The 12,693-nt window shown below is 37.3% G+C and overlaps 1 protein-coding gene across 6 annotated transcripts in view; it reads right to left on the bottom strand.

Moving 5' to 3' along the window:
- Nucleotides 1–6,313: 6,313 nt before the first annotated feature.
- CFAP206 (cilia and flagella associated protein 206) overlaps nt 6,314–12,693 on the bottom strand; it is a 48,315-nt gene continuing 41,935 nt past the window's right edge. For all 6 annotated transcript variants that reach the window (XM_074368651.1, XM_074368652.1, XM_010948959.3 and 3 more), the window contains 3 exons: nt 11,995–12,188; nt 9,841–9,984; nt 6,314–6,761 (listed from right to left, as the gene is read on the bottom strand). In XM_074368651.1, coding sequence (XP_074224752.1) covers nt 6,531–6,761; nt 9,841–9,984; nt 11,995–12,188 — 569 coding nt within the window. In that variant the 3' untranslated portion in view covers nt 6,314–6,530. The remainder of the gene's footprint in view (nt 6,762–9,840; nt 9,985–11,994; nt 12,189–12,693) is intronic.

Below are 12,693 nucleotides of genomic sequence, written 5' to 3' on the forward strand. Positions count from 1 at the left end.
AACTGCACGATCTTCGCACAACTAAAGGCGAGAGGCATTTACTTCAACTGCTATAATGTCCACTTTCACTAGAGCATATTAATTAACGTAAGCGATGCTAGAAATAATTCACTGTGGAAATGAATGGCTTTCAAGATAATGTGGATTGGTTAGAAATACTATAAAAGTACTTCGGTTCTTACAGAACGTGGGTACAAGATTCTGAGATGCCCAGCAGCCTGCACCTTCTGTGGCATGATCTTTCCCCAAAATGTTTTTAAAGGTTTGAGTGGTTAAGGTTATATACCATTGTTTGTCATGAAATATACATATAGATATACATAGTCTATTAATATTATTAGAAAATTTTGCATGCCTTATTAGCATCACATTAATATTAGAAGGGTCTCCTAGGAGACCACAGTTTATATAGTCGGACATTTAATTAATTTCACTTTGGAACGGTGGTGGATCTTCCCTCTACCTGGTAGTTTGTGTGCTTACTGGTGCTAATCACCTCTTCCTGTAACTGGTACAGTTCTCACTTACAGAATTATTCGTTTCCTTGTTGTGTATTTTCTTTTACATACACTTAAACAAGAACTCATGTGTACTTGAAGTTAATGACAAAAATTTTAAATGTTTTACCATACATTCTTTCTTTTGTTTTATAGCTACTGCCTTGTATGGTTTTTATCTCTTTCCATTTTGAAGGATCATTATAGTTTCAACTTACTTCAGTTAATTATAATTATTCTCCTTTGGACACTAAAATTGTACCACGATGGTCCCTGTAAGCCTAATCTTTTCTTCAAGTCTGCACAAGCTTTTTGAAACATTTTTTAATTTCTGGCAGTGGGGTTCCAGGCCAATCTTGATTTTACCCTTTCCTAGACCATGGAATCAACTACCCTTCAAGGAACTATCATTACTTCTGGTGGAGAATAGTGTTACACACACGCACGCGCACACACACACACACACACACACACATCATAATTAGGGTAAAATGCTGTTGGGCTGGTTTTGTGGCATTTCTGGTTCACGTAATATATCATGATGCAGAATCCTACTTTTCTTGTAAATTTCCATAGCCCATGAAGAATTTCTACTCTATTGGCATCAGCCTTGAATACATTTTGATGCCTCTTGTCAAGACCTGATCAGCCCAAGACCACCAGGGACAAACTTATAATCAGATAAGAGTCAGGATTATTGACCCATTCCAGTGAGAGAATCTGCACACCAGAATGACTGTGGGATGTCTCAGGAAACAAAGGGAAAGACTAAGTTATAGAATCTGGGGGAAGGATGGACTTAGGTGAAATTTTAAAAGAAGCAGTGTGATAGATTTAAAGTAGGGCTGTGCGTGAAAACAAACTTATGGTTACTAGTAGGGGAAAGGGTGGGGGTGGAGGGATAAATTGGGAGATTGGGGTTTGCAGATACTAACTACTAGGTATAAAACAGATAAACAAGGACCTACTGTATAGCACAGGGAACTATATTCCGTATCTTATAAGAGCCTATAATGAAAAAGAATATGAAAGGAATGTGTGTATGTATAACTGAATCACTATGCTATACACCAGAAACTAACACAACATTGTAAACCGACTACACTTCAGTTTTTTTAAAAAAGGGCTGTGTGTGAAAAACCCAACATCAGATCTGGACTACAGAAAAGTCTCAGGATCCTGTTTCTTGGAAACTACAAAGTCCCAGATAGACATGGACGATTGTATTCAGGAGCCCCTTAAATGACGGCTTTGCACCTAGGTTACAAACTGAGGCTGCTTCTTTGTGTCAAATTTACTTACATCATTCAAGCAAGAGTGGAGTGTTTCATTCTTACTGATACAATTTCAACAGCAAAGTTTCTAATAGTGTATGATTTTAGAGAACAAAATTTTGCAGTGATTTAGAAAATAGACACTCAAAATGGTGGTTGTGATTAGACTCTACAATTGCAACAAATATTTGAGAGAAATGTTATTTTCCTGTTAACTTTGAAGCTGGCATTTCTGTTTGGTATCCCAGCCCAATGAACAGCCAGGCAGATATTTACATTCTCAATTCAAGTTAACTTTTACTTTCTCATTCCTAATTATCCTAAGTTTGGAGGGGGGAAAAATCAGTTTAATGTATTTCTTTTATGTATGCCTAGCTTTCTCTGCAAACCTTGGTTAGAGCAAGGAGCAGCAATCTCCAACATGCGAACCGTAAGCTCAGTTGCCTCACGATGAAATAACCTTATGCAGCTGTTGCTGTTTCTATTTGAGACCCTGTTGATATTCGTGATGGTCACTATCAAACTGCAATATTTGTCCCAATACCCTGCTCAATTCTCTCTGCACAGGCATCAGAGCTACCCTGGTCTCAATGAATTGTGAAAAGAAGCCTGGTACTATCTCCATTGGTAATAAAGTAAAAGTGTGAACTTATTAAACAAGGAGACTGTGCAGGAAGCAAATACCAAAAGGCTTAAGGAAGTTGTAGTTCAATTCAAATATGGTAGCTATATAATGGAATATTAAAAGTGATAAGGTTTAAAGTATAGTAAATCATTAACCATAAAGAACTGTGTAGATAAATGCAGATACCTAAACATGATTGTTTCCATGACAGCTGAAGCATATTATGCTCATTCTATTATTAAGAAAACATCCAAAACCAATCTGGTAAGTTACTGTTATTTTAAAACAATTCTTTCCTGTGGTATACTATCACTAAAGACACGCCAGAAGTGTTGTTGCATTTTAGAATTGAGAATTTTTTTTAAAGAGAGAGAGAAAGACAAAGGAAAATTCAATGTCTGGACTAAGAGAGTTAAACACAAATAATCATCATCACTATCTAAACATGGCTTATTTGAGCTTCTCTCGCCTTTGCCTCTGCTTCCTTTTTTAGTTATCGTGATCTCATTTCTCTTTTTCTGCCAGACAGTCACTGGTAAGTAGTCTGCACTTATTTCTACAGCGTTCTGCTTAGCTGGCTGCAGTCTTATTTCTGCCCAAGCCAACTCTGTTAGAAGAGAGCTGAGCAGTTGCCAATTCTGTTCTTCATCCTCTTTTGTTTGTTCATCAGACATTTACTGACAGTCCTAATGTGCCAAGCATTATTCTAGGCACTGAGAGCTAGAGAACAGAAAGTGGGGAAATGAGGATGGGTGAGCGGCAGAAGTAAAACACTGGGGACCCTCTCCCCTCTCGGCTGACATTGACAAGGCACTTACTGTACCAAAGCTTTACCTGTGTTAACTCAATGCTCTTGATAACCCAGTGAGTTGGGAACTGTTATTACCCCAGTTTTTATGATGAAGGAATTGCAGCAGAGATTAAGTAACACACTAGTAAGTAGTAGACCTAGACTTTACTTCCATGACCACAGCAATTCCTTTATGTCTTTTTCTACTCTTCTGACTGGTCCTCTCTCTTATCTCTTCCTCCTCATTTCATCCCCACTCCTTGCGGATGACCCCCAAAATTATCTTTGTCCAGCTCAAATTCCAGTCACCTCTGCTTTCCTATCTTTGTCATTCCTTAAACTCAAATTCTCTAATACTGAACATACTATCTTTTTTGACCAACAAGTTCTTCTTCCCAATTATCCTGTCTCCTCTGAAACCCTAGAGTAGAAACTTTGATTTTCCCTTCCCTTCCCTTCCTGAGATGCTATACCCTCTTCATTAAATTTCACATTTGCCCCTTCATGTCATCCATTACCCCAATGCCGTCTTTTTTTATATATATATTTTATTTATTATTGTATTATTTGATTATTTGATTTTGGCAGAGGTTAAGTTTATTTTAGGGTAGGTACTGGGAATTGAACCCAGGACCTCTTACATACTAGACATGTGCTCTACCACTTGAGCTATACCCTCCCCCCATCACCCTAACTCTAACAACTTCCTCGCCATGTCCCCAACTCCAGCATCTCTCTCCCACAATTGACCTTCTGCTCAAGAATCTGCATGGTTTTCTAATATCCTACTACAAGGAGGCAACAAATTCCTCTGCCTGGCTTTCAGTCCTCCAAAAGCTATACCAACCCTGTTTATCCAACTTTATTTCCCACCACTTTTCCAAAAGATTATCTCCTCTTTCCTTTCTGTTTTCTTCTCTCTTCTTTTCCAATAACTACTTTGCCACTGAACTCCCACCGTGACTACTAAAATAGTCACTCAACTAGTACCCTGCTTCCAGTTTGTCTTTCTTTCATTCCTTTTTTGTTTTCAATTCATTTATCCAACAAGATATATATAAATACCAGCGATATAAAAGTGATTAAAACATAGTTCAAATTTCAAGAAACAAACACACTAACAGGGAGAATGCAGATGGACACATCTAGACCTTTTTTACTTCAAATGCTGTAATAAGAGTATGAATAAAACCCAGTGAAAACCCAAAGGAAGAGTAATTAATTCCCTCAAAGGTGAAGGAGAAAAACCTTTACTGAAAAATAAAATCTGATCAACAGATTTCCTAGGGACAAACAGACTTCCTGGGGGTGTCTGTAGAGTCCATTCCAGGGACAGAGTGAAAAGCAAGTGCACAGAGTGGTGGGATTAAAACCATTAATGTATTCACAGAGTGTTGGTTCCACTTGCCTATTATGTACAGTATGTGGAGAGAGCTTGAGGGGGCAGAAAATGAACCTGGAAGATAAAGGATGTATTTTGAAAAGTCTTACATAATATGTGAAGGCGTTCTTATTTTTTCCCCTGGATAATGAAAACTCTTTTAAGCAAGAAAAGTAAAGGTTGGGGGGAGGGAGCCAGGTGACCTGGTCAGATTTGTATGTTAGAAAAATTATGCCACCAATGAAATCAGTAGGACTAAGTCCTAAACTACAGCAGTGGCAGTGAGAACAGGGAGACACGGGTCTGAAAGACAGTTTAGGTCAAATCAACAGAGCTTGATGACTTAACTAAATGTAGGGGCTGTGGGAGAAAGCAATCAAGAAGTTTTTAATTTAAGCTACTGAGTAATTGGTGATGCCTCTGACCATAGAAGGAAATACAGAGGGAGAAACAAGTTCAGTAGAGAAACTAAGTCTGGCCTGTGACCTGCTGAAATGGCAGTGATCAGATGACACAGGGTCCAGCATCTGGTTGGAAACCTTTAGAGAGCAATGGGCCTGGGCAGACAGTGGAGGTCCTGGGACAAGATGAGTTTACCATTTGCTCTCGCTCCCTTTACTCGGATTCTGTTCTACTCACCAGGTGATTTTCTGATATTAAGTTTAGCTTTTCAAATTATATTTGATATTTTTATTCACTTGGCAATTCTACTTTCAGCCCTAACTTGATGACCCCAAATTGGGACTTATTAGACATTCTTTTCTGTGTTTAGGAATCTTAAAGAATCAAAGGAGGGTTGATTAGAACAGGGAAAATCAAATTCCTGAATCTGCCAAGTTTAGTAGTAGCTATAACCACCCCACCACCTTCAGGTACAGATTCCCTCCCACCCCCACTCCCACACCCAGTCAGCCAGCCAATCTTTAACCTGATTTTAAACTATAGGTATGAAGATCAAGACAACTTAGAAGTAGGTCTGCTTAAAGTTTACTTTGATAATATCTGTGGAAAATGGATTTTAAAGCTTATTCATAAGTAACTTTTAACCTACATAGAAAAAAAATTATAAACACCTTAAAGAATATTTTTTGGCTTAGGTAAAAGTCACCTAAGCCAAAAAATATGCTAAATATAAATGCCCTCCCCAGCTGCTAAGGCAGGTTTTAACCGTCCCCCCACCTGAGAACCTTCCTTATCCATGTGTGGGTATTGGAAGTACCTAAGGCAGTAACAAAACTATAGTTCTAACATTTAGCTGTCAGGAATTCACAGGGCCGCTAAACACAACTGCTCACGGAATCAGGCAAACAAGGCAAAGGAGTCCAGTAGGAGCCCTGGAAGGCTGCAGGGATTAGAACCGGAAGTACTTGCCCCACTGCTCCTTACAGGACTGCTGGCCAAGTGTCATTGGATGTTCTGATCTTTTCAAGGGGCCAGAAATCCAGATTCTATATAAGATTTCCAGATTTTAAAAAACATCATGTGGCCCTTTGTTCTAACTGTTTCAAATTAGTGAGCTTTTATTATATATCAGTTTAATGCATGTTAACATTTAATAGCTAATGAAGCTGAATATATTGACTATGGTTTAAATTTTTAATGAATAACTTTATGTATGATTTTAGAAATAAACTTCTAGCCAAGTCATAATAATCTTATAATATATTCATATCTAAATTGTACCTAAGAATTTCAGTCTTAATGTTGCCAAATTTTTTCTAACAAGTCAAAAAGTAATGGACAGAGTTTTACTTTTCCATTTTAATAGAATGAAAAATGAATTACAGAAAACAATTTTTCATTTTTTGTAGCAGTTTGACAGTACCTATAAATGAGAATCCAAAAAATTCATACAACCAACCACTGTGCCAACCCCACAAAATTTTCATGGATGCAAAACTGCTTTAAGTATTTGCCATTGTTCATAATTTGGTGGTATATACGTTGAAAACACGGTCTCTAACTAAGTTTCATCCACAGCTCTGGTTAAGTTCACCTTGACTCCGCGGGTGGTCTTAGTCTTGCCCCCACGGAGACCAGCTATGTAGATCTGGGGCCTGGGCACTCGGCTGCTGCCTTCTGTCATTGACTGCGTGCTAGCATCCTTTGAAGGGTACACCTGGGAACAATTTTCTCTTCTCATGTGACTGAGATCAGTTTGCACCGAGTGAGTAACTTTCTGGCGCAAATTGGCCTAAGTAGAAAGAGAATACACAGGAATTAACATCTCTCTAAAGAACAAGTAAAATACTCTCAGGTACCAGTTAATAGCTGCCTTTTCTTTTTCTTCCCCCCTCTCAATTCACAAAGAAATTAGTCCTATAACATAGCATGTTTCTGCAAAACATTAAAACATTAGAAAATGTAGAACATAATAGAAAATAAATACCCTTTGCTGAGAAGTCGGAAATAGATTAAATCATGAAAATGGACCCAAAGAGAGAACACACAGATTCAGACTTTTTTAATGGCTTTTTTTCTTGGAGGAGGGGGTGGTAATTAGGTTTATTTATTTATTTTAATGGAGTACTGGGAATTGAAGCCAGGATTTCATTTGTGCATGTTAAGTATACGCTTTACCACTGAGTTATACCCTAACCCCAGATTCAGACTTACAGTGAACTCAATTCTTTGTTAGTATAATCTTCTAATTCATTCATTAGTATACTTTGAGATGTAGACAACTTGGATTTTTTCCACCAAGAATGGTGGAATGGTTTATTTTTTTTTTTAAAGACAAAAATTTAAGATTTCCATTGTCTTACTTAAATGGGCTTCACCCAAGACTTTTAATATAAAAAGCTCTGATATTTCCAGGTTATATTTTATATTATGCTACATTTTACTTACTCCTTTTATGGATTATTAGTAAACATGAGGTTAAATAGGTTACTCAGGCTGGAAAGGAAGGAGGAGTTTATAAAAAGGAGGATAAGAGTTTTCCTGAGGTTGTGGTCAAGTCCAAGGAAAAAACTCAGAAGGTACTAGAGAAGGTGAGTTAAGAGAGACCTGGAATTAGAGGAAATTCAGAGTTTAAGATGCTGCAGGTGACTGAAAACCAAAACTACTTTTCCCCCCACCACACAGCTTACTCTCTACATGAACATGCCTTTACTATTCCTGTGTCTCTATTAGCATAGTTTTGCTATTCAGGAGACTCCTGCCAAAGCAAATAACTTGATTGTTCAATACAGAACATCTTGAAAGGTACATCAACCCTTCAGAAGTGAGCATTAACACACAGAATAAGCCCTAGAACTCTTCGCACCCCTTGCCTCAAGATTCACCTTGCTATTCCCATCAATCCTGGACTGCTTTTTCATGATCTTTACCCAACCCAATTCAAGCCCCCAACCCAACCCCCGACCAACCCCTGGCACTGAAAGACCTGCCTTCAACCAAACTTCAAAGTCTCAATAAATCCTGACCGTGCTGTTCTCCCCATGAGCCACTGCAAAGCTCTGCTGAGGGAGTGGTTTTCCTGATGGCTTTAAACCACATCCTCTGCTTTGTCTTATCAACAGGTCCTGTTGGCAATATATGGGGAGCTGGCATTCAAGATGCTGCAGTTCTAGGAGATAATTAGGTCTAAGGTGAGGCTCAGAATGAAATTGAGGAATGAGAAGAGAGAACCCCATCAGTGTGAAGGTCAGTCCCACTGAACACCCTATTCTAACATTTCCAGTCCAGACCTAATCTGCCACCTACATCTCACATATCCTATCCAACCATCACCCCCCACTTCTCTTTTGCCTATCTGTATCTCAAGACCAACTTAAAATGCCACCTAAGTCAGTGTAGTAGAATTTTTATTTCACTTCTATTATAGCACTTGTAAAGAGGAACTGAAATATTTTTCACATATCAGTGTCACCTGCTAGACTCTTAGTTCCTGAAGAACAGGTGGTAGGATATAAATGTTACCCAGTATACGTCTGAAGAGCTCAAGTGAGTCTCATGCACAACAGGAAAGAATACAGGGAATGGGAGCTTCATCAACTACAGGACAGTAACTGGAAAGCTAATGCAACGATGCTCTGGAAGGTATACCGGGAAGCTGAACCTTCCTCATCCCAAGAAATCGGGACTGAACAGTTGCCACCAGAGAGGGGAGCAATGGAAATGATGGGTTAGTGAAAAGTGAGACTGAACACACAAACGGACAAAGGCTGGACCTTACATGACAGTAGAACTCTGATCCACAACCTCTGCAGCAACCTGTCTTGGAAGTCAAACCACAGCTTTGGTAGCTGTAGCAATCAGCCCAGAATAGCCCTATTATTTTTCTGCCTCCCCTTCTAGCTCTGGACCCAATCAGAGAAAGCCAAGTATGCTCACCAAACCAATCATGTAAGATGCTTCCTGCTGCTAGTTAGCCTGCCTCCAGGTTCCCCGTCAATAACCTCAAATCAGAGACTACCCAAAGCCTTCACCTTTGTCACTATAAAGCTTTCTCACTCCTCTCCCCAGCCTTGAGTCTCTGCCGAGTGCAAGAGTTGGTAAGTGACTGCCTTAATACAGCAAGCTCTGAATAAATAGCCTCTGTTCTCACGTGAGTACTCATCCTTTATCTCCACACTTGATTTCAGTTAAAGAGATGGAAGAAATATATTAAAAGAAGACTACAGATATAAAAAGAGTTTGTTCCTTCGCGTTACAAATATTTGCTGTTTAAAATGACAAGATACTATACAAAGGGTGAGGAGGGGAATTCCACTGAGTCATGGATGTGAGTTTCAAAGACAGGCTTCAAGGTTAGGTACCTACTGTGATTAAGGTGACTGAGAATGAGAAGGACAAGAGAGCCAAGAGAACATGTTGACAGTAAGAGGGAACAATACCTGTGATATAACAGGGGTAACATTCTACTCCAAAAAAAGTCCAAGAAAGAGAAGGGTATACTTTAAATGATTAGAGGAAGCCGGTCGGTTTTAAATACTAGCACCTCATAGGTTAGCACAATACATTGGGATCAGTAGGGAGGTACAGAGAAAGAGAGAGAGAGAGCAAGTATCACTGTTCTAGTTACTGGCTGACATAATTTGAGAGAAGCTTCATGCTTCTGTATTTCCACATATACTTACAATTAGAATACAATCTTACAATGTAAAGCTGGAAAATCATAAATTATGCTCATTATTTTTATTTTAGAAAAAAAAACCCTGTGTACAATGCACTATTTTATATCACTAATTTAGCTTACCAACTCTGTGAGTGACAACATACTAAAATTCCCCAACCTAGAACTAATTTTAGAAAATATTGTTACAAACCAGTTTTATAGCTTGTCTTCTTAATTCCCATTCATTCCACTCATATGATCTCACAATTGTTGGCGGCAGTAAGTGTGTGTCTGTCTGGGTGCTACTTTCACACTTTGTAATTGGTTTTGTATAATGTTTGTTCACATCTTTCATCTAAAAAAATGGAGTTTTGTCATTAATATTCATCAGATATAAACATTATTTACAGATAACTAAAAATATTTAATTAAAACTAACAAAAAACATTAGGAAAATAAAAATTTTTTCCCCTTTCTTGGGAAAACAAGAATTTCTGAAATATGAAACATACTTGTAAATAACAGAAGAAAAACAAAAAGCTCACAATTAGTGACCCAAATGTTATTATTTTCCTGGGCACTGTGGATTTGTGCCTGATTTTGTGAACTTAAGGTAGGAGGTGTATTCTAAAAGGAAGCAACCTAACATCACTCATTCCCAAGTTAAATGCCCCTCTCCAACTTTCACAATTGGTAGCATGAGTAATACCTTGTTGCAAATGGACAGAAGTCAAGAATAGCTATTAAATATTATATATAAATCACATTTGTTTAAAGTATCAGAACATCTTTGGGATACATCTTAAACCCAAACTATGCATACATAGCAGATTGTTATCCATTTTAGTTGAATATGTTAATTTTTTCTGCCAAGACACCCAGAAGCTCACTATTAAAATATTAAGTGTTCAGTAAGTCCAGGTTAAACAAGTTATGATTATTCTGGAAATGAAGTTGCTGGAAGGGGTGACAAAGGTTTAAGAAACTCAGGCCATAGTAAAGAGGAAGGAGAAGAAATTAATTTCTTTTCTCAAATCAAGGAACAGATAATCACTGAGTGCCTACCATTTAGCAGAAGATACAATTTTTGCCTTCAAAATGATCTTATGATAGAGTTAGGTAGATTAAAAGATGCTCAAAATATAATTAACATTGTTATACAAGTAAATGGCAAGTGAAAACTAATAAGGACTACAGCATTGAGATACAGAGGGAGAAGACTCACTTCCATTGGTGTTGAAGGTCAGTGAAGGGTTAAATACACAGGGAAAAACAGGATCAGATATGTAGGGGAAATTTGTTCTTTTTTTTACATTTATTATTGTTTTAAGGGTTTTTTTGGGGGGGGGGGCAATTAGGTTTATTTATTTATTTAATGGAGGTACTGGGGATTGAACCCTGGACCTCATGCATGCTAAGCAACAGCTCTACCACTTGAGCTATACCCTCCCCCAGGAAACTTACTCTTTAATGGAAAAGTATCTACATACAGCACACCTTTCTGGTCATCTGATTCTAGCCTTTCATTGTCTTTGTGCTATCTTACAACTCCCTAAATTAGAAATAAGTGGTATCGAGGCCAAATAATTCTTGTCTATAGACATGCAAATTCATAATTCTTTCAAGGTTTTTTATGGACCTTGTAAAGCGTCAAGTATAGCCAAGACTCCTTAGAGAAGAAAGGAAGAGATAACTTACTCTATCAGATATTAAGACTTATTGTAAAGCTATAGTAAGACATAGGTACAGGAATATTGTTTAATTGATTAATTGAACAGAAAAGGGAGCCTAAAAAATAAGCCAGAAAATAAGAGACGAAGAGGAAGAAAACGAGGACCTACAGCAGGAGAATGTGACCCCCACGGAAGCAGGAATTGTCACCTGTTCCATTCACTGGGCCGAGAACTGTACCTGGCACACAGTAAGCCACTCAGTAAATGTCTGCTGAATGAATTAACACATAGGTGCCAACGCACAAAGAAACACACCTTCAGATCCATTTTGGATCTTTCAGACCACTGCAACTCAAATCTGTTAAGTTACTTTACAGCCCTGAGCATAAGTTATCACCTGTGTTACCTGTGCTGAACTCCTTCAATGTTTCAATTATTTATCTAAACATCGTCTTTCTCTTTGGGATTTTTCCAGTCTAATTCATCAATTTGACTCCTTATCTTTCCATTTATTCTTTGTGGATTTCCTTAGTTTCCAGCTTCACATGTGAACCCCTTTCAGATAACCTGTAAAGGCCCTCATCTGACCCTGTCTTTGCCTGAAATGGGGAACCATTCTGCAACAAAATGTAACTTTTTAATTAACTATGCTTTTAAATGTCATAAATTTTTACAATACCAATCCTGCTTACCTGAGAATATGGAATAAGGGTTTCAAACTGTTGATGAAGTTCCAGCAGCTGAATTAATTCTGCATTTTTTTTGGCTTTTTCCCTAATTATATCAATATAATTTTCAGGATTTTCTGCAAATGAATATGCAGCATCTCTAGTATTGAAAGTATAATACTTTTCTTTATATTTCAAAATTCCAATTGCTGGATTTCCTGGAAATTAAGAGAGGAATTGAATTAAGTATGAAATACTTAGTGATTCTATGTTTGTAATACACCCACAGAACCATTTCCTAGACATTCCATTTTTAACATACCACTTATGTTTTAATTTAGCTAAATTGTTACAACTAGCAATTTTAAATTATATATTTTGATAAATTGTATTTTATATAAAGTTCAAATTAAATTAATTTTATTTTATATTTTTTTAAAAATTTACATTATGATTTTATATAAAAATATTTCACTATCTGGATATAAGTTGTTTAAAAATCTTTTATGAGAAGCCAGTTAGTCATCTGGCAGGCTTTTCAAATCTCCTTAAACTAAACTGACTATTATAAGCATTGTTTTAAAAACAATTCTATATGAACTACAAATATGGGACACCTATTCCTAAATGTAAATTTGCATGTTAGAAAGCATTTCCCACTGTGAAGAGATACTACATAAAACACAGATTTTTAAATATCCACAAAGTTTGTATGACTTATAT

The sequence above is a fragment of the Camelus bactrianus genome, chromosome 8 (assembly GCF_048773025.1).
Source record: "Camelus bactrianus isolate YW-2024 breed Bactrian camel chromosome 8, ASM4877302v1, whole genome shotgun sequence".
NCBI lineage: Eukaryota > Metazoa > Chordata > Mammalia > Artiodactyla > Camelidae > Camelus > Camelus bactrianus.